This window comes from Labrus bergylta, chromosome 18, assembly GCF_963930695.1.
Source record: "Labrus bergylta chromosome 18, fLabBer1.1, whole genome shotgun sequence".
Classification (NCBI taxonomy): Eukaryota; Metazoa; Chordata; class Actinopteri; order Labriformes; family Labridae; genus Labrus; species Labrus bergylta.
The window spans coordinates 21,703,829-21,726,503 of NC_089212.1; the positions used below are offsets into that span (position 1 = coordinate 21,703,829).

The 22,675-nt window shown below is 40.7% G+C and overlaps 2 protein-coding genes across 2 annotated transcripts; one reads left to right on the forward strand and one right to left on the reverse strand.

Annotated features, from left to right (window-relative positions):
- Nucleotides 1-548: 548 nt before the first annotated feature.
- Nucleotides 549-4,321, reverse strand: znf593 (zinc finger protein 593). The gene is made up of 4 exons (XM_020642709.3): nucleotides 4,230-4,321; nucleotides 3,759-3,966; nucleotides 1,085-1,147; nucleotides 549-943 (listed from the first exon to the last, which is right to left on the reverse strand). Exons 2-4 carry the CDS (start codon nucleotides 3,956-3,958, stop codon nucleotides 817-819), a joined length of 390 nt encoding a protein of 129 aa, XP_020498365.1. The 5' UTR covers nucleotides 3,959-3,966; nucleotides 4,230-4,321; the 3' UTR covers nucleotides 549-816.
- A 2,706-nt stretch (nucleotides 4,322-7,027) lies between these two features.
- On the forward strand, nucleotides 7,028-20,827 carry rlf (RLF zinc finger). The gene is made up of 8 exons (XM_065966418.1): nucleotides 7,028-7,244; nucleotides 9,074-9,228; nucleotides 11,141-11,222; nucleotides 12,945-13,080; nucleotides 13,165-13,367; nucleotides 13,899-14,035; nucleotides 14,201-14,342; nucleotides 15,640-20,827. The coding sequence occupies exons 1-8, from the start codon at nucleotides 7,065-7,067 to the stop codon at nucleotides 20,272-20,274; spliced, it is 5,670 nt and encodes a 1,889-aa protein (XP_065822490.1). The 5' UTR covers nucleotides 7,028-7,064; the 3' UTR covers nucleotides 20,275-20,827.
- Nucleotides 20,828-22,675: the final 1,848 nt, after the last annotated feature.

Below are 22,675 nucleotides of genomic sequence, written 5' to 3' on the forward strand. Positions count from 1 at the left end.
GGTCTGAATAAGAGCTACTCTGCACTCTGATCCTGGAGCGTTTAAATTCATGGAGTCATGTAAGCCAATGCGTGCTGGGCATATGTATGACACAGCAACAAAATCAAAAACCTAAAAAAGTATTCAAAGGGTTGCCTAGTGGTTAGTGAGCGCGCCCCGTGTATGGAGGATGTAGTCCTTTAAGCAGGCAACCTGGGTTCAAATCCAACCTGTGGCTCCTCTCCAGAATGTCATTCCCCGCTCTCTAACGCCCCGAATAAATCTCATGTAAATAAGTATGTATATATATATTTACAGATGTGAAAAGGTAAAACATTAACCCCCCCCTCCAAACCCTCTTACTTCACCTCCAGGGTTCTGAAAATAAATATCTTCTGAAGTGAAACTGAATCATCAGTTAAGTCTTGACCTCAGGCTGGGTACAATATTATGAGAAAAACAACAAAAGTTCAGGTGAAAACAAATTAGTTTGTGTTGTTGGCGGGTTTTTCATGTTTTCAAAAAGGCTTCTGTTACCAATCATGTCGCACCGTATGAACACAATCGTGTAAAATCCACTCTCTCTTTAGGTTTATTAGGATTCCACACAGTTCCACACATACTCAGTATTTACATAGGTACATGTTGCTTTACATTACCCGGTGTAAGGTCAGGTTTGATCTGATTCTGGGGATAGAAGTCTATCAGACAGGCTTCAAGGGTGTCACAGAATTGAACAATGCATTTAACATGTGACAGAACAACAGAAGCTTCATCCGTTTTCTGAAAGCTTCTTGTACTGAATGTATCGGTCCATTGGGTTCAAGCGTGCTGCTCTCAGTCCATGTCCTCTTCAACAGTCTGCGTCTTCACCTCGACTGCTTTAGGAGCGATGTAGGAGCCCATCCCTGCCGCTCTCTCTGCCTCTGCCTGGGTGTACGGCTCCTCTCTGAGCTGTTTCAGCCTGCGTGGTGGAAGAAGGAGGGGGAGCTTAAGAGCCAAACTATGTCACAGTGCTGCTCCAGCAGACAGATTCATCTTTCGAGTTGGAGTCAGGAGAGATAAGTGGACAACATGGATTATGCAGACGGATATGGTGCCTTACCTTTTTTTGTGCTGCTTAGTTTTGAAATGCTCCTTTAAGGATCTCATGTCCACAAAGTATCTCCTGCAAGACATGATGTGACACTTAAAAACGATAACTGCAAAGACATTTTTTAATATAGACTTCATTGAAAGGTAGAAAAAAAACATCATAGCAGAAGTGGCAAAAGAAGGTTTCTTCACAGCGCACAGTACTGAATGATTTCTCAGATTACTTTTAAAAATCAAGCGTGTTCTTGAGGGGTGTTTTTTTTTTTTTCCCCATCTCAGAGTTGTCTGCTCAAGCTTTTATTCTGCAGTGTCTGTGATATCGAGGGCTCGTTTGAAGAAGAGATCTCGAGCACTGCAGATATCAGAAGTACAAAAATAAGACGACCAGTCACATTAAAGCAAATATGGAGCGTTTCAGAAGAGATGAGATATCTCCAAAATAAAATACCTCCAGGGTCTCTATAATATTCTTTAAGTCCTGTTTCTAGTTACACACTTAGCAGTATGTGACTTTTTATTATATTGTCAACAAGTTTGCACAGTCCTGTTCTCTTCAGGTTAGGATAATACTTTATTGATCCCCAGAGGGGAAATTCTGGCGTTGCAGCAGCACAGACAAGTAAACTCAAAATACAAAATACACATTAAACAGAACAGATTAGATAAGATAAATAAAAATAAAAATAGGGGGTATATACAAGTACAAAATGAATGATGAAGTTAACTATGCAGGGAATTGAGACAGTATGTGCAGAGAATGACAAGATAAAGTGACAAGTGATGATTAAAGTGAGGTTAAAAAGGTAGAAAACAATCAGACATATCTGGTTCTCTAGAGATCTCAAACTATTCATTTTCATTTAATTCAGGTGTCAACTAAAACTAGACTAAATAAAGACACAGCACGACTTCAACCTGACTTTCATTTCCTCTCTTCTTGTTCCTCATTCATTTCTCATCCACCCTAATCCGTCCATCTCTGCCATTAATGGATCCTCTCTTCCATCTGCATCAAAGGTGATCGCTTCTTTGCTGTCCTAGCCCTAAACCTCTCACATTAGAGTCCAATCTATCGGATGTGCCGTATTACTGAGCTGTCGAAAACAATTTCTTTAAGACTCCTCTTTGTAGGCAAGAACTCCTTCCAATGCACTGGTGTCCAAACTTTTTTTCTTGTGTTCCAAAACTGTCGTGTTAGAATCGCTCGCGGGCCACAGGTTTTGTTTTTTAAAATATAGTTGAAAAAATAGTAAAGCTTTGTAGATCAGAATCAAAAGGCTCGCTAAAGAAACCCTTTAATAAAAGATAAATCAAATATTTTGATTTCTTCGTTCTACTTTATTTGTTTTTTTCTCAGAATCAAACCTGTAATGTGGTTTATGTTTTTTGGAAAAGCTTTCTGCATTTAGCTCAGGTCATTAAATGGTTAAACAACAGTCCGCTTGTTTGCAAAAACTGTGCGTACGTTTTTCTTTCTTCTTGAAAAAAAGTAAAATCTGTAGATTAAAAAAAAAAAAAAAAACAACAACATACATGTCACTGAACATTTTCTATTTTAGGAATATTGTTCAGCCCTTGTTAACATGAAAAAGAAAAATAAGATAATTTGCCGATCTTAATCGAGGCCTCGAGCCAAAATCTTCTGATTCATAAGAGCAGTCGGACGTCACTTCCGGCTCGTCAGAGTGACCACGCCCCCGTTTGGGTGAAAACAAGCCCTGAGGATGTATCGCCGGTAGATTAGAAAACACTGGTAGCCGTGAGATTAAACGCGATTGCGAAGCTTTTTGTACTTCAAACTATTTTAAAAACACAATTTAGTATCGGGGTTTCATTTACAAAGGACAAGGGAAGGTAAAAGAAGAGCTGTGTGTGTTTGGACTGAAACTAGAGAGGATTAAAGTGGTAAATTGTGGGACCGCTGTCATGGTCCTGCTGGCTTTAAGGCAGCGATCGCTCCGTGACAGAAGAGAAGACTTAACAGATTCTTCACACATTTATTCACTAATGCATTATTTAAAAATAAAGATCCCTCTCGGGTAACACGGTTAATAATTACTCACCAGGTGTTTAAAGTCAGTATATGACTCCTTATGACTCGTTTTAGCAGTTTGACGGAGAGAGACTGAACAGACACTCACGTACATGGTTAATTTTAGACCGTTGTGATGCCGATCTCTGTTCAGAAATGTCATATTTTAAATGTTTACATCACTGGTCATCAGATTTAGGCTCATACTTAGACTTTAAATCGGTAATGACCCCAACTTGTCTATTAACCGCCATTCATTCAGATGGACTGATTTCACCCAGAGAGGGGCGGGGCCGGCATCGTTTGGGCAAAAAGTACCCGGATGGGTTGCTCTCATGAATTCTTCAATTGAAGTCACGGGCCGCAAAAAATCCCCTCAAGGGCCCGCGAATGGCCCTCGGGCCGCACTTTGGACACCCCTGTTTTAACGCTTCATTACTGTGTTATGATTTAGGTTTGTTTTGGTCTGTCTTCTTTATTTCTTTTAGTGTGCTGTGAGTATTGATTTAGTTTTTATTACATGTTTATGTGTGTGTTTTTTTAAATGTTAAATTAAAGTAAACCAGTTTAGTGCAGAGTCATTAATCACAATGTATTGTTAGAATAAAAACATGGCATTGAGTCCATTAGACAGACACAAAGTGAGACTTACGCGCAGTGTAAGCAGTAATGTTGTGCACATCCAGTCACGTCGTAGTCCACCTCCTGGTGCAGCAGCTTGGAGGCTGTATCAGGCTTCATGTCTGAGTGGATCTGGTCCAGGTCTTTGGTCCGACGCTTGGTCTTCCATGTCTTTGCGATGTTCTTTTTCTTGTCACTCTTGTGGTTTCCTATTTGTTTGGACTTTCCCATGGTGGATCCTACAGGTAGGTAGAGATCAAATTAGAAACCTGTCAGAACGCAAGTACAAATCCAACCAGCTGACTCCTCTTGTTACTTTACTGCACGGTGACTAGAAGACAGAAAGTCCGGATTTCTGCAGACCTCGAAGTTTAAATTAATATCTAATCTTGAATGACTCCCAATAAGGTTTCACGATGTTTCCTTAATCTCAGGAAACATCGCGATAAAGCAGATTAACTCCTAAAAACACACCAGAGTGAAATTGTGTTGCTTTGCTTACCTTTAACACGTGTGGCTACGGGATGAATTTACTTCGAGCACATCCGGGTCAGGAAATAAATCAAACACTTCCCTGTCTAACCAGAAGAGGGCGCCAAATACAATGTAACAAAAATAAAGGCAAACATATACAGAGATATATAAATATACAATTCTGTCGATTTGCTAAATCATCACCAGTGTGTTATGCATTTTAAATAAATGATTCTAACTTTATTGAACACTTTGTCAGAGTCCTGTTATTATTTTCATTTATATTTAATTTTTCTTCCTTTACCCCTTTATTCTTAAGTCTCTTATTTATAGGAGTTATTCGAGTCTGTAAAATGTTGGGTACTGTCAATGTAAAATATTTTTCACAAATAAAGATAAAATCTCTGGTACAATACATGTTGTTGTTGTTGTTGTTGTTGTTGTTGTTGTAAATGATGATGATGATATCTGCCTCATCATAATGAAAGTAATACCTCCATATGGGTCAACCAGGAACTACAAAACACAAAAGTCAGTTGCATATGCTCATACTTTTTGCTGCCCTGACTACCAATAAATCTTAAAGGGGGATCAACGATTGAACTGTTTGATCGTGTTGTTTAAAATAATTGCATACCTTGCCTCAATGAACTGTTATTTTCTTTATATTCCCTGTTAAGTGGAAGAATCAGGTCACTTTTTAAAGCTATAGAGAGTCTTACTTTACTTTCTGCTCGTAATTGTTATTGTCAACTCGATTTGTTTTGATCAGTAGTTAAAATAATCTTTCTTAGAGATAAAGAATCATTTCTCTAAGGCTGGGAAATTAATCGAGTTTCAATTTCCTTCATGATTTTGGCTCCCCACGATCATGATAACAAGATAATGGAGATTTAACGATTACTGCTGCATGCTGTGTTACGTAGTTTTGTTAAAAGGTTTCATCATATGTGGTAAAAGTTTTTGTTGTTATAATTCAGCAACAAGATTGCATCACCACTACCTCAAAAACATAGTAAATGTATTAATTTATTTGTATTGTTTTTAGATATTGTTATTGTTATATATTCATATAGGCTTAATTGTCATTTTCTCCCTTTTTTGATGTAGGCTATTGCTTGTTTATCAAAGTGTTCAGAATTTTAACATGTTTTATACCAAACTGTATCGTATTTAGGTTTGATAAATTCACAGGATTCAGATGTGCGGCTGTGGTTCAGTGGTATAGTTTCCGGAAGGTTGGGGGTTCGATCCCCGGCTCCTGCAGCCACATGTCAGATGTGTCCTTGGGCAAGACACTTAACCCCAAATTGCTCCAGCTGCTTCGGTGGTGGGCGTATGAATGTGTATGAATTGGATTAGTTAATACTGATGTAGTCTTTTCATAGCAGCCCTTGCGATCAGTGTGTGAGTGGATAGTTGGGACCTGTAGGGTAGAAGCGCTTTGAGTAGTCAGAAGGCAAGGCAAGTTTATTTATATAGCACACTTCAACAACAAGACAATTCAAAGTGCTTCACACAAGACATCAAAAGCATCATGACAGAGGAACGAAAAGAAACATTAAAATAGAACAGAAAATCCCTGGAATTATTAAATCTGAACATATGTTCAAATAAGAATAATTCAAATGAAATTAATTGAAATAAATAAAGTAAAAATATAAAAAAGTTAAAAGTTACAGTGCAAAGTTAAAATTTAAAATCTTATTAAAGCTGTTTAATGAAAGGCAGCTGTGAACAGGTGTGTCTTCAACCTGGATTTAAAAGAGCTGAGAGTTTCAGCAGACCTGCAGTTTTCTGGGAGTTTGATCCAGATGTAAGGAGCATAGAAGACTAGATCAGCGCTATACAAGCTACATTTTCCATTTACCATTTAAAAATCAACCAGTAATCATGTTTTTAATTGTGATCTAAATAAAAAAAAAATCAGGTACAACTTGACATAAAAAACCTACCAGTCATTATTTAAAAAAAAAAATTTACCATTTAAAAATTAACCAGTAATAATGTTTTTAATTGTGATCTGGTGGTACAACTAAACACAAAAACCTACCGGTTATTAAAAAAAAAAAAAAAATCCATTTATCATTTAAAAATTAACCAGTAATCATGTTTTTAATTGTGATCTAAATAAAAAATAAATCAGGTACAACTTGACACAAAAACCTACCAGTTATTATAAAAAAAAATTCAATTTACCATTTAAAAATTAACCAGTAATAATGTTTTTAATTGTGATCTGGTGGTACAACTTGACACAAAACCTACCAGTTATTATTTAAAAAAAAAAATCCATTTAACATTTAAAAATTAACCAGTAATAATGTTTTTAATTGTGATCTAAATAAAAAAAAATCAGGTACAACTTGACACAAAAACCTACCAGTTATTATTAAAAAAAAAATCCATTTACCATTTAAAAATTAACCAGTAATCATGTTTTTAATTGCGATCTCAATCAAAAAAATCAGGTACAACTTGACATAAAAAACCTACCAGTTATTATAAAAAAATTCAATTTACCATTTAAAAATTAACCAGTAATAATGTTTTTAATTGTGATCTGGTGGTACACCTTGACACAAAAACCTACCAGTTATTATTTACAAAAAAAAATCCATTTACCATTTAAAAATCAACCAGTAATAATGTTTTTAATTGTGATCTGGTGGTACAACTTGACACAAAAACCTACCAGTTATTATTAAAACAAAATCTATTCTCTAGGCGTCCCAGTCCAGCCCCCTCTTACGGTCTGCTCTGCTGTTTAAAGAGAAAGTTAAACTGGCGAACATCAATATTCCGACGGCACTTGAAGGCGGCGTCAGACTGCACTGCATACGCGCCGTGGCGGAGAGGGAAGATGGCGGAGAATAATGTCGAACCGGAGCACGAATGGAGCGACCGGGCCCTGGACACGGCCGAGGATACCCTGGTTGCGATGGAAACCTTACTGGCCACCCTGAGGGCCTTCGAAGACGTGCTTAGGCAACAAGAAATATCCACGGCATCCTCCACGGACTACTGCGACAACTTCTGTCAGGTAATGTGTACATGCAACAATCGGAGCTAATAATAGCCTAGCGTTAGCATTAGCTCACTGAAAGGGGGATTGTTTTTTTACTCGCAGCCCGAAAAGCTAGCGAAGCTTTCACGGCTGCCTGGCCCGTTAGCTACCTGACCAAGTTTGTGGTTCGTGTGCAATTGCACCGTGAGTGTTTTTGCTCCTAATTGCCTAATTCAATGCAAAAAAGCAATACAGCCATTATACAGCTTAATGTCAATGCATCGTTACAGTGGTGGTGAAGTGATTTGTTGCAGGCTGCAGCGTTGAAATAAAAACGAGTGGCTTCGTTTTATTACAAAGCCTAGATGGCCAAACAGGAATCATTAAGATATTAGCATGCACATTGTTGTATTCTGCAGAATATGCATTATTGCATGTGTGTTGGGCGGGGCTGCATCGTTGTTAGTATATCCAAATTAGCTCCTCTGTTGGGGCGTACAGTGTCTGCAAAATGGCAGTTTGGTGGTTTTCAGTCTGTTCTGCACCTGTTTATTTTTTTATTTGTTTTGTTATTTAGGTCTGAGTTTAAGTATTCTCACCTCTGTTCAACATATGACAGTGTTTCTGCTGTGGTGTCATTTCTCTGTCATCAGTAACATACCTTTATGCTAAATTATGAGGGAAAAATGGGGATAGGAACTTTAGTTTCCACAATCTACAATCTACAATCTACAACCCCTTATCTGAACCATTTATTACTTTATTATAACATCTTAAGTCAGGAGTGCATGGTTTATAATCACAGCTCCAAGTGAAACTACAACAAGCAAATATATTTGCATAAATACAGATTAATCAAATGCCTACCACACTGACAGTGGAGTGTGCTGCTGAAGGATAGGATGTTTACTTTAGGTGCACTGGTGAATTAAAAAGTAAGCTTTTTTGTCAAATTTCTAATCTTGAGTAAATTTAGATTCTGCTTGATTTTGAAACAACCGTGTAAGCATTGTGTTGCATCTATTTTTATGTTGTAAGTCGGAAGCACTCTGGATGTAATTAGCACATTTGAAAGAGGTCTCTGGTGGTTTATGAGACTGTGTTCTGGCTCCCTTTGAGAGGATGCTGTTTATTTAGACTGAGGGGAGTTCATTTGGTGCCTCTGTAGACACGAGCATCAACACCAGCGAGGTTTCTGCTGTCTGGCAAATGGGACTCCTGGGAGGATGATAGTGGTGGTGATTGTCATGTGTATCTCTCATACAGGTGATGCACTACTGCACCCCCCCCACCCACACACACACACACACACACACACACACACACACACACACACACACACACAGTAAAGACAACATTTACCTAAAAACCCAGCTGAGACCTCTTTTAAAAAAATAAGGAATCAGATCAGAACTTTTTTCTGCATCTCCACATTTTTATTTTGTTATAATTATGGGGGGAAAAAAAAAACATGGTTGCATTTTGTTGTAAAGCAAATGTACTAAAGAAGCTCTTGATTCATTACATTATTAGATATTATTGAAAGTGTCTACTTTGCTGTCAAATGTTATTAGTTGAAGTTTGATAAATAGAAAGGATGTGACACTACTCCTGTCCCCTTGCTCAAACTTTTGGGGGTTCAGAGTTGTCATATGCTGTTCTGTCAAGTCCCCTCAGACTCAATCAGGAGAACCTCACACCTGACACAGTGTCAGCTGGGATCAATCAGGTACAGACTAGGATCACCCCCATGTGGAAACCCCCCCCCCCCCCCCCCCCCCTCTGTTTGCTGTTTTCTAAGTACTGTTGCTCGATAACTTTTGCCTTTAGTGATTGTTTGAATGTCTGTGTGTTTGTGTTTATAGGCACTGATGCACTATGCTGGGAGCAGGAACTCCATGGAGCATGGTCTTCCTCTACTCGAGGTCTACTGTCTGTCCATTAACTGTTTTGCTGCTGCCCGATCCCACCTCACAGCGGAGTCCGACAGAGTGGCCCTAGTTTTGAAGAGACTAGCGTTGTAAGTACTAAGACACCAACATCTATTACATGACAACACATTCTCCACATCCTTCGACTCAAAGAGGAGAATCTGTCAGAAGGAACAGCAGCATAGTCTTTTCTTCGCCACACTAGTTTGAGTTTTGTTAATGTATTTTGTTTGCACCCTTAACCTTTTGTGTTGTGTTTCATTTGTATTTGGATTGAAGGTGGAAAGGTTGGGTTCTCATGCATCCTCCATTTACATAACTAGATGAATTAGTGGTGTTAAAAGTATGGCTGCACAATCTCTAAAATATTCAGGCTTTTTGTTTTTAAATGACAAGTTTCTCCCAAATTATCTCCCATAAATATCCGACTTAATTGAGAATTCATGTCTCATTATTTGTTTAAAAAATGACTGTCATGGATGTTCACAAGGTTCCAGAGGTTTTGACATATTTGTAGTTTTCCTGACTGTGTAGCAGGTCGTGCTTAGTGGATGTTCTGCAGGCTTGAGTTTGATCAAAAACCTAACTTAGAGAATACACAATGCTTTTGGTTTGGTGAGGAAATTCTCTTTTATGATGTAATATATATTTTAGATTAATTAATCCCACCTTTTAACACTCTGTTGTTGAACATGCTACACACACATGCAGGCAGAAATACACACACATGCTCAAACAGGATCCTATAGCCCTAATGTGCTCCCCACAGCGAGTGCTTCTGAGCTGTTGGGTGTTCAGAGCCGTGCTCAATGGCACTGTGCAGTGCTCAGGAAGTCAACTGGCACCTCTACAACTACCAATTTCTAGTCTAGGTCCACGCCAGGACTTGGAACTGGCGACCCTCCGGTTCCAAACCCAAATCCCTTCCGCCCCCTATTCTTTTCACATTGAAAGATCCTACAAATCGTCATTTACTTTTGATTATATCTTTCTATTTTCTTGATCTGTCAGGGCTCTATTTTAGGAATAACACCTCACCTAATGGGTGATAAAATATTCTAATACTTTAAACTGGAATACATTTCTACTCAAGATGCTCTGATCCCTAACTGAATCACATTTTTTTGTCATTTGCACTGAAGAGAGAGTTTTATATTATGACTTTGAGTAACATTTATTGAATCATTTAGACCTCCAATCATCATCATCAATCAGTCACAGTTGTTCACCAGATATTGTGAATACAGTATTACAAACATAACTTCACTTTGAGGGGATGAAAGGACCCAAAAATGTAAGAACTCAAATTCAATCGGTGGGGTTATAACCTCAGTCAGGTCTGTGTTTTTTCTGCCCCTGAGGCAATTTGTTCCATGAGGTCTAACACATCGGAGTAATATATGACAAAGAAGCAGTCTCTTCTCAAAGCTGTAACTTACATTTTATCAATAGTAAGAGTTCTAAATCAACAGTGACTCATCATATAGTGAACCCACATGAAGGACACAGGCTCACACTGACTGACAGAGATTGGTTGTTACTTTGGATTAGATGAGTTTCACAGTGTGCTTTAAGATGTATTAGAGGGTTCAGGCTGCAAATGACAGGCCGTCTGAAGGAATCTGCTGATGTGAGGTAAATTAGGTCGGTCAGAGAGCCCACGTGAAGGATGGGGGTTGTTCCAGTTTATTTTTAAGCTGAATAAAAAGTCTTTCATGAAGAGCTTTTAATTGAGACCTTATATTAGATCCAGTAGAATGTGAAATATGTGAGGTGTCTGCTTATTCTGCCTTCTTTCACAATGTTTGAAGAAGCATCCTGAACAGTAATGCAGATCTTAAAATGACTTTCACCATCAGACAACATGACAAAACTTAAAGTCTGTTTTAGAAGAGATGAATACACCCAAAGTTCACACTTGTAGAGACTCAGTTTTCTAGATGATTTATAAGCATAATAACTTGAAGAGCCCATGGTGATGTTGTTTCCCTTTTCTTTCAGGAGCTGTTTTGAACTGCTGCTGTCAGTGCCTGAGAATGAAATCCCATATGAAGCCTGGGTTCAGTTCCACCAGTCTGTTCAGGTAGAGCTCCATTCAATACATTGTTTGCTGACCGGTTACAGATTTTAAAATCCTGGAGGAAAAGTGTCAACAGTTACAAAACCATCAAATGCCATTTTCGTATGTGAGAAACAATGATTTAGAATCAGGATTGTTTTTGTCCTTGGTGAATGTTATCTCAAACCAGTCGATAGGAGGCTGTTGTGTCTCATATTAGAGACAAGGTTAAGGATTACCGATAGATAATACTCAGAGTTATCATACATGGTATTAAAGCCTGTGGGATATAGATATACATGTCTGATAATGTGTGTAATTTCTCTAAGAATTCCACTTTCTGATTATTCTCCATAAACAATAAAAAGATAAGCTGTGAGGGGCTCAACATAGCAAGGTCACCTCGGCACAAAAACATGAGAAACTGCTCCCGACGCCCTTCTTAAAGCTCACCAACTGGTGTTCACAGTCTGTGCTGTAGCCTCACCTTGGTGTCAAGTTGTGTACTTGAAATGAAAGTAAATGTAAGTAAAGGCATGAAGTGTCTTTCTCATCAATGTGTGAAAACAGCTTAGTATTGATGTGAAGAGTATTTGGGTCTCATGGTTCAGAAAGTGCCTTTTGTTTCATCTTAAAATTGGCTGCGTCTTATACACTGGTGCTACCAATAGCTGTCAATACCGCGGGAACAGCCGCCACCATCACACACTCCACATGCCTAGAAGCAATTGAAAATGCATCCCCATTCATTGTGTAACGCAGCCTGTTTGCACACTGTGCTGGGAGAGATAGCGACACAGACCAGACCTTTTCACATCTTTTCTTCATCACGAGGTCATAATCATTCATTTACAGAAAACAATGATATATTGTTCCGTATATAAACCTTGTCGGGCGCTCTTTTGATTATATTAAAGTTAAAGAGTGACCAGCGGAGTCGGGCAGGGAGCTCGCAAGCTAGGCATCTGTGCTTCACAACTTTCACTGCAGGCTGAGAGCTCGACTATTGTACTGAGGGGTGCAAACTCCACAAAGTGAAAACAGATGGAACTAAAAGAGCGATAGAGCTGCACAGAAACTGCACGTTGTGGACTCCGCTGAACACGATAGAAATCGTCACGGAGAACGTTAGTTTAAACTTTTTTTTCTCTTTGAGAGACCTTCAAAAACAGACTGCGTCTTATGTACCGGTGTAATTTATATTCTGGATTTATGGTAATATAATTGCCTTATATTAACTGAAGAGTTTACTGTACGCTACTGTATACTGTTAGTTAAATATCCATCTGAAGACAGCTGATGCACCATGAAGTGTCAGAGGAACGCGTCATCTCTCTGACATTACGTCTTATTACTGTTGTTCTCTTTGCTTTAAGATTGTGTCCAGCTCACTCTTAAACTGTAACTGTGTTATATTTGTCTGGATTCTTCACATAAATAATTCTGTTTGATGTTATTATTAAGAAAATGTTCAAATCTTTGTCAGCACTATTGACAACAAAGGAAAGTAATTTTTAAAAGTTGGCAGCTTTAGCTGAGCAGTGATGAAGTTTCATTCCCAGACATGAGCAGTTCAAAGACTGAAATGAGGCCAAGCTAAACCCTTCATCTGCTCTAAACAAAGATGGGTCCAACTAAATATTCCACATGACAGTATGAGAGATGCTCTTCCGCTGACTCTGTGTAAGAGAAATATCGATTAATTTGTTTTTCGATTAAGTGAGACATTTTTTGTGTTACTTGCAGATTGCCCATGATACCTTGCTACAGTATGGCAGCACAGACCTCCAAGCTTTACTGCAGATCACCGGAGAAGGAGGAGCGTGGAGCAACCCTGTCCTTACCTCCCTCCTCACCGGCCAGCCCACCAACACAGAAGAAGGTTTGATCAAGTTTCATGTGGACATGATTTATCCTCACATTGCTCTCGTGATAGTTGTTTTTAAAAATATATTTCTCTCAATAGTTGATGCCTACATCAGCTTGGAGGGCGAGGGCTTCATGGAGATGCGGGTGAAGCACCTGGAGAAGATGGGCGAAGTTGCCAAAGCAGTGGTGTTGGCTAAAGCTTGCACTGAATGCAGCGTCATCTCCAACCAGGCAACCTTTCGTCAAACTTACGTCTCCCTGCTGTGTCACCTGCTGCCCAATGAAGAAGCCATCATGGAGGTAAAGCAGCACTCTGATTATGTGTAGAGAAACGCTGACGTTAGACTCACACTTACTGACGTTGAGCGCTCACCTGGTGATTCTTCAGGGATTTAGTGTTTTGTTTCATTGAGGAGTCAAGTTGAAAAGGCGGCGTGTTTTTAGATTTCGGTATGGAGAAGTTATACTATCTGTAATGTCGTTCCACTCCTGGATCATCTGATCATAAGGACAGTGAGTGATTCACAATGAAGTGTGAAATTAGATTTGTATGTTATTACCCTGCAGATATTTATTCAGCCATCTTCCCTCCAACACCTTTCCTATGTGTTTTATTGCTGTAACATTTTATGTCTACTTTTTTACGCTCTCAGAACAGATTCATAAACCTGCAGCTTTACAATATGTTCTAATGTATTGCCATGATTGTGAAAACACTGACTTTTCTAATGACACAAACAAAGAAACTGCACTTAAAGTATTATATTTAAGGGTATATCGTCTGTCGTGCTGTTCTCGTGGCACTCAGTTTTGTATTCCCACCCTGAACAGATATCCAGACTTGACTGTAAGGATGTGCTGGAGATCACATGCAGTCTTGAGACGGAGGGGGAGGAGAACACGGCCTTCATCTTGTGCACAACTTTCCTGACACAGCAGCTACAGCAGCAGAGCCTTTACTGCTCCTGGTGAGTAATCTCTGATTGGACTGTATGAGTTGTGCGTTATCTCATGTTGGCTTGTCTTGATTAGTTTGTCATCGTCGTGGTTATCCCAGTCAGTCAAGCAGAGTGTCTCTCTGATAAAAGGAAAAGTACAACAAAGACTTGATTGCTCTTATTCTTCATCCAAAGGGACTTGATTCTGTTGTGGAGTAAACTTCAGAGGAGGATCGACCAATCGCTGATGTCTCTTCTGGAACGATGCCTTCAGCTAGGTGCCATTGCCAAAACCGTCTCACATTTGCTTTACCTGGTCCGCGTCATTCAGACTGAGGTGAGTGTAACAGCTATAGGAGTTTTTTTTTTAAGTACGTTAACACATGTTACATTTATTAATAAGGAATAAAGATGGAATTGGGTTGGTGCTATGATTCTAAAAGGCCTCACTTGAACCAGTCAGTTCCAGGTACGCAAGAAAGAAAACTCAGAAACTAAACTCTCTCTTACTTTCAGTTAGTCCTGCTTCTCAGTCACATCTGGTGTGTCTGGAATATTAAACAAACCCGCCCATTAACATGTTATAAAAACTCCACTATGGTACGATACGGGAGAAGACAAGAACACAGTCATTGTGTTGTGCGACTCTGATGTTAAGTTTATGATAAAGGAGACAGGACATTTAGAAAGGGAAACTGGAAACCTGAGCGGGCCTGTCCTCAGAGTAGATGCTATACTGTTTAGTCAAACTTTATTTGTTTAACGTCATTAAAAGTCCAAGAAATATAAGCATCTTCTGCTGTCGTTGGTACTTAAGGCGCTGATTCCTCATCTGCTAATCGTATCTATGAATACTCATTTAGTTCCGCACTATAATCTGAACGGTGCCTAAAATGAGAGAAATGTAGCATTACCTTTTTTGTGCTACTGACAGAAAGTAGGTTAAAAGTAAAGTATCATATGGAGCAGCATATGGCTGTAAAATGAAGACACTATGAAGACCATCTGGTGTGCTTTGAAATTCAGCTTTTATATCACTGCACTCTCAAGTTTAGAGTTTTAGCCACTTAATGTGAAATACTGATCAAGTGATATTAAAAAAAAAGTCTCTCCTCAAAACAGCTTCTTACAGCAGCTGTGTTGGAAATCTGTCCATTGAACTTCTAAACTGAATGGCATCTGACCAAACTTTCCAAAGTGCAAGAAATCTAAATGTTCTTGAATGACGAAACAATTTTTCAGAAAATCTGCAGGACTCAACAGCGTGCCTAACCAGCTCTTAAATAATCTAGTTGTTAAAACCTGTACACTTCAATCCTGTTTGTTATGAACAAGGACAAGTGTAAGTCAGAAATGAACCATTTGTTTTTGTGTCTTGACCAAGATCCTAAGTATTCTTAAAAGTTCAACATGTCATTGAAGATCAAAATCAAATCTTGTCATAGTCCGTGTTTTGTTGTTGTTGTTCAGAAGTCCAGGATGGGAATTTTTAAATCACATGGTTTTAATTTCTTCAATTAATTTGCATGTTTTATCACAATTAAACACTTCCTTATGGTTTCTGAGTGTATTGAGACTCTTATTTGAAGAATTAGTCAAGGTTTAATGCTAATCGTATATCATTCTCTTTGCAGGCGGAGGACACTGGGGTACCTGCCTCAGTAGAGCTGTGTGTCAAAGCCCTTCAACTTCCAAAGCAGGATGACTCGGAAACCAGAATCTCCATCTGTAAGATGGTGTGCAGCCTTCTCTCGGACGACCTTGAAGTGTTGCGTGCCTGCCGGCTCACAGAGTTCTTGCTCGGCCCCAGCCAGGAGGCCTTTGGATGCCTCGAGGAGCTTTATAAACGCCCAGACCAAAAGCACGATGAGGAAAGTGAAGTTATTCCAAACTCGCTGCGCTGCGAGTTGCTGCTAGCACTTAAAGCCTACTGGCCTTTTGACCCTGAGTTCTGGGACTGGAAAACTCTGAAGTATCACTGCGTTTCCCTTCTGGGGTTGACGCCAGAATCAGACGGGGAGGAGGAGGAGGAGGCGGCGGCCGTGGACAAACCTGAACAAGTTAAACAACAGGAGCCACAGGGAGTCGCTGTGAAGGTGGAATCATATCAACAAAAGATTAATGGAAGTCTGGATGATCATGAGGAGAGAAAGCAGTCTTTTAATTCACCAGAAAGAAAAGGAGGAGAATCAGAGACGAAGAAACTCAAGTTCCGCTGTCAGATTTGTAAACGGTCGGTCACTGACACCCAAATTGTTCACCACTCCAAAAGACATGCAGCAGACGGCTTCCACCCCTGCCCTGTGTGCTTGGAAAAGTTCAAGAGCAGAAAGGATCTTGTTCCTCACATGAAGCAACACATTCAGAGAGGAGAACAAATTGTCTCAAACAAGGACAATGTAAAGAAAGAGGATGCACAGAAACCGATGGAAGAAGAAGATGATATTGAACCGGGTGAGATAACCATTGACCCCTCTGTAATGCTGTACTACAAATCCACACACGATCCCGACGTGCTGCACCACATCGTGGAACAAGCTAAAAGTGTAAAGGAGAAGAGCGCCGACGACGACGAGCATGTCACGTTCGAATACATCGAGCAACACTACAATCTGCAGAACCGGGACGAGTATCAGTGTCCAGGGACCGGATGCACTCGGGTTTTTAAACATTCCAAGTACTTGTACGTCCACTTAAAGTCGGACCACAATGGTGACGACAACGTGAAGTATTTCCATCAGATGAGAGACAAGAGGGAGAAGTGTGTTTTTTGTAGACGCCACTTTGTCTCCGCTTTCCATCACCGCAAACATCGCAGAGTTCACTACGGCGATCAGCCTTACACGTGTGTGGTTATGGGTTGTGGCGCCAAGTTTAGCACTTCCAATGAGCTCGTCATGCACAAACACACTCACGGCTTTCACCTCAACTACCAGTGTGAGCTCAACGGCTGCTTTGTGACTTACTCGGACCTGGGACAGATCTATCACCACGAGGCACAGCACTTCAGAGACGCTGCGTTTACTTGTGTTAGCCCTGAATGTAAAAAATACTATTTGTCCAAAAAGGAGTTCTTAAAACATTTATCCACGCACAACATCACCTTCTCGGAGGACGACTTCGAGGCTCAGAGGAAAGCGAGGAGGAAACTTCTGAAGCAAAAGAGGGCTGCTGAAGCGACAACCCAACTCAACAAGTCAAATGACACAGTAGAGATTGTAAACGGAGATGTCCTAAACTCTTCATCAGCAAGTGGTGCCTCCTCTTCACAAACATCTGAGGACAAGGAACAGAAAGCAACAATGACCTTGGTAGCCGTGTGTTTTGACGGAAGCAAGTTCACGTGTGGTTTTGAGAAGTGTGGCATGACTTTCTCCAGAGCCAGAGATGTCCAGAGACATCTGAAATGTGCCCACCCAGAACACCTTAAACTAGAGAACAAAGAACACAAGCACGACAAAGAGCGGGGATCTAAATCCAAAGGGATTAAGACTGAAACGGAACCAGACAGTGAGGAAAGGGACAGAAATAAGCTCTCGGGCCCGTCTCAACATACTGAGGTCGTCAAAGAAAGAAAAACATCCACTCATCACAGAAACAATGAAACAAACTCGTCAAACTCTCAAACTAAAAATGATGCTCTGAAAGATTTAGTCGTCGGGCTTGGTAAACTGGATCTGAATGCTTCCTCTCACAGTGATCAAAGTGATTCCCCTCAGTCCACCCCAGACGCTGACGCAGCACAAATTGCTCTTCATCAGGCGATCATGGCTAAGCCTGCTGTGGTACTGCTACATAGAGGAGCTTCAAATCTGCTTGAAGAGAAGTTACAGGTCAAAACTGAAACGTCATCTGCTGTCGAAGAAGGCCTCGCAGAATCTTTGGCCACAGCTAAGCCTTATATCTGTGAGGTCAACAATTGTGGCTTTAAGACTGCTCAGAGTTACAGCTTACTGCGTCACTATCAGACCATACACGGTCGTTCACTCAAAGAGGCCAAGAGGTTGACCTCCTTGGAAACGACGTCTTTTAAGCCTTACGTCTGCCACTTTTGTTCCAAGAGTCACAGAGAGAAGCACGTCTTGAAGGCCCACTATGTTCAGGTACATAACCTGAGTGAGACTTTCTTGAACAAAATAAGCAACGCAGCTGTAAGCAAAGAGGGAAAGCAAACATCTCAGCCCTTGACTAGTGCTCGTTTAAAAGAGAAAAAGAAAGAGATCCCAAAGATGCAACCCAAACAAGAGACAAAAAACTCAGCCACGATGAGTGAAAATGGACGAAGCAATGACAGTCAATCTCCATCCGAGGAGGAGGAGGAAGGAGAGGATGAAGCGGAGAGTAAAGAGGAAGAAGATCAGCCGAAGGGGGAAAACGGGGATGGCACTCAACAGCAGGTCAGAACTACAAGGCGACTGGTCGCCAAAAGTAACCTCTGCTATATATTGGATAAATTCAGCAAACCTTTTCATTGTGTTGCAAAAAACTGTGACGCTGCGTTTTCCACGCAGGGAGGCCTGGTGCGCCATCTTCAGTTGGTCCATCGCTACAATCGCTCTCAGCTTCTGTTGGAGAAAGATTTTGATTCCCCTCAGTGTCCAGAAGTCAAAAAAGAGCCCCCCAAAAAAAGGTCTCTCCCAAACTTGGATGAACCTCAGCCCCAATTCAAATGTCACTTTGCCAACTGTAGTGCCGTCTACCACCTTAAAAGCAGCCTGGCGCGCCACACTCGAGATTGCCACTCGCATCCTTCAGAGCTTATACGGTGCAAGTATGAGGGCTGTACGAGCGTGTTCAGCCACGACAATGCACTTAAAAAACATACACTTTACAGTCACTATGAGTACTATGATTCACTGGTGGTACGTCTACAGAGCACTCACAAAAAGTCAATAACTGGATGCCAAAAGAAGCTTATCGTCACTCAACAGAGTCCTAAGGAAGGGGAGTCCCAGGCAGAGACCTCAAGTCCAGGTCTCGATGTGTCTGCGGACTTCAAGGAAACAAGCGAGGAGGATAATGAGGCGAGAGCACGAGCAAGAGAGAAAGAAAAGAACAATGTTTTTTTCAATTGTTTCGCCTTCAGATCTCATGAAGAAGCACTTCAAATGTGCCAAGACCGATGTTTGCGCGTGGCCTACCCGTGCATGGTGCAGGACTGTGACTCCGTCGTCACCTACATGGGAAGCCTACACCGTCACTACCTGAGGGTTCACCGCATGCGTCAAGGGGACATCATGAGGAATGAAGAGAGGCTTGTTTTAAACGCCGAGCAGCTTGAAGAGCTGATTCAGAGGAAGTCAGCCAGGCCGTCAGTGACAGGATCGTGTGCCCCTAATGGGGTGCACAAAATGGAGTATCAGTCTGATCCTGAAAACTCGGGGGAGCAGCCAGAACCCAGGAGCTTCCACTCCATTAAGAAAGACCCTGAGGAAGAGGATAATCACGATGCGCTTGGATTTCCAGAGGAGGAAGACGAGGAGCTACCACCTGTTGGGAGAAATGGCGTCCTTGTGGGTGCAGACGAGGTGCTTTATGGTGAACCGAGCACCGGCGGGCCGACTGAAGACTCCGCTACAGCAACACCAAAAGGTCAGAAACAGGACGAGTGGTTGAGCTTGGATCAAATCAAACCTCTCCTTCGTCCCCTAACTGTTGACCTCTCAGCACCGTGCTCACTGCCCTTGACTGCTGAGGAGGGCTTCCAATACCTATCGAGCACCAAGGACGCCGGTAAAGGGTTGAACGGGGCGGCGCTTTCACCCGCTCTCCCCGTCCGCCAACCACTTAAAAGGAAAAACGAACTGTCTGAACAGCCTTTAAACTTGAAAGACCCTCTGCCTCGCGGCCCCTCTCCTCGCCCTTTTGACATCACAGCGTACAAACCCATGGGCTTCGAGTCCTCTTTCCTGAGGTTCATACAAGAGACGACCCCGAAAGAAAACAACGAGGTGGTGGCGAAACGGCGGGACGCTTTTAAACGCGGTTGTTCTGTGAAGGAGAACAAACAGCTGGGAATATCTCACAACGGCAGCAAACGCGCTCATTCCCCACTGCTGAAGCCCCACACGCTGACTGGAGACTTCACATCGATCCAAAACTTGAAGTCCATCTTGGACAAAGCTCTGGCTGGGTGTGGGGACCTGGCCATTAAGCAGCTTCAGTACCTCAGACCTGTGGTGGTCCTGGAAAGACCTGTGTGCACCACCACTCTGCCGGACCTCTTCCCAACAGAGACTAACAACAGCAAGCTCCTTCTTGGAAGTTAGTTTATGTGAGCACCTTTTTAACTTAGCTACAGCAAATTACTTTGTATTTTCTTAAACTGTGTATCAGTATTTTCCTTTTCTTCCAAAATAATAGTATAACGATGTTTTGCTATTTGTTTTTTTAAGTTGCCAAACTGATGAATTTCAAACATTAGCATCAAGATTAAAAAAAAAAAGAATTAACTTCAACAGTGCACATAAAATCAGAGTAAACTGTTTTTTAGATTTCTGTTATGAAAGCATTCAGATCAAATCTGTTCTGTTAAACTTTTGATCACACGTGTAAATAATGTAGGTCTCCAAGATTAATGTACAGATTTTCAGATTGTTAGAAATGGTCAGTAGCGTATGGCAAGGCCTTTTCCAGTTGTGTGAAAATATGACTGAAATTCAATTCCTTAGTACCAAATTCTTAAGGAACATGCTTATTATTTTCCACCTCAGTTTATATAATCAGTGTTGGGATGCAGTGGACAGGTGTTGGCGGACATGTATGTAACACTTTCTAATACAATAAATGTGGAAACAATATATAAAGCTCTTACTTTCCAAATTGCGTCTGTGACACCTTTTTGTTTTGGTAGCATCTTTGTTTGAAGAAGCACCTTATTGGCTGAAATTAATAAACAATAATTTGTTTTTGTTTACATTAGGCCTTTTCAAGTGACATCTTTTGATTAATAGTTACTGATATGTAATATAAGAATTTATTTATTGCTTAAGATTTCAGTCTTTCACCTCTAAACGTAGACTTTTCTATAAGAATCTTGAAATATCAATAAGGAAGGATTACTCTTCAGGGACACTGGATGAAATGTACTTTGGTTTGAGAATAAATGCAATTAAGAGGACGTGTTAGAATGCCACGATCATGTACTTTGTGTAGGTTCAGAGGCGCTGCTTGGGGCCCCAAACCAGTAGGGGGGCCTCCAGAGGGTTGATCAAATTTAAACTAAAGCAGCGACCCATAATGTGCAAATTTTGCAGTGACTGTAAGAAACCTCCCCAAGGGGCCCCCATCTGACAGCATTCTCTCATTTCCCTGCTGAATGCTGGTTGGAAGGCCCCCAAACTGATTTTTGCCTTGGGGCCCCAGCGGACTCTATAATCGCCTCTTCGTAGGTTGCTGGTTATATATCTGGAATGTATTGGAAGTATAACACGATACTTTATATGGTGTACATTACAAAAAAAACTGTTGCACATCATAAAAACTTGCCCAAATGGAAGCATAACTCATGCTAAACTAAGAATATGATATCTTAGTCTGCAGTCAGCGAAGTGTCATCAATGTATTTGATCATCTGGACAGATCTAGAAATGGAGAATGATTTCCACAGAATATCAGATTATCACGGCGACACTGCAGGAGCTAGTACTCCAAATCAGAGGGTTGAAAGTTTAAGCGGGTTGATGCAGAAAGAAGAAAAGGAGTACATGGGGAAAAATAGAAGCTGAGGCCCTGTGTGTTTTGGAGCACCTGGATAAATCACTTGTGCAGCTGTGCTTTGGGAACATTATTCAGGTGAGGTTGAAACTCTGGCCTAAATGCACAGCTTCTCCATCCCCTGAATAGATGGCTGGTGTATTTATAATGTTGAACAAAGCACAAACAAAAGTTATCTGAACAATGCCCTTGTATTCATTTATCAGCCCTGATAAGAAGTACTCCAATTTACTGTCTCCTTTATGTATTCAGAGGAAGAATTGGTGAAGATGTAGAGCTAAATAGGATGTTTAAGTTCTGCAGGCCTGTTTCATCTACAGCAGCAACACCAGAGCTGTATAATCTGAAAGAAGCCTTTATATAAGCAGCCTGTTAAAAAAAGTGGATACAAAGTAACTTTAGAGCTAAATCAAACACATTTTAGGGATTAGATGTGACCAGCTGTAGCCTACAGGCCCACTGATTTATTATACCAGAGCAAATTGGTAATGGCAGTGCCAGGATGAAGTGACTCATGCTGCGTTCACACACTGCAAGCATTAATGCTCAATTCAGATTTTTTTGGTTTGGATGTGAACATTACTTTTTTAAACCTGACATGCATCAGACTCCTTTGGTAATCCACATTATGAAAGTGGCCCAAGTCTGATTTGAAAAGGTCAGATTCTTTGTGACTTGAGCTGTTTCACATAGGAGCAAAAAAAAAAACATGGATTCAGATGTACATTTGACTGCAGTGTGAACACAGACTTATTGAACTATTAAAAATGGCTTAAGGTTAACTTTTATTATTAAAAAAAAAAAAAGATTTAATATTCAATAGAATTCATGCACCTTCTCTGTGAATGGGGGGAGGTGTTCGGGGTGCTCCAGACAGCTGTTTGCACCTCATTATCTCTCACCTCCTCTCTGTGTACTATGGACAGCCTTCATACATTTTTAACTAGGCTAAGC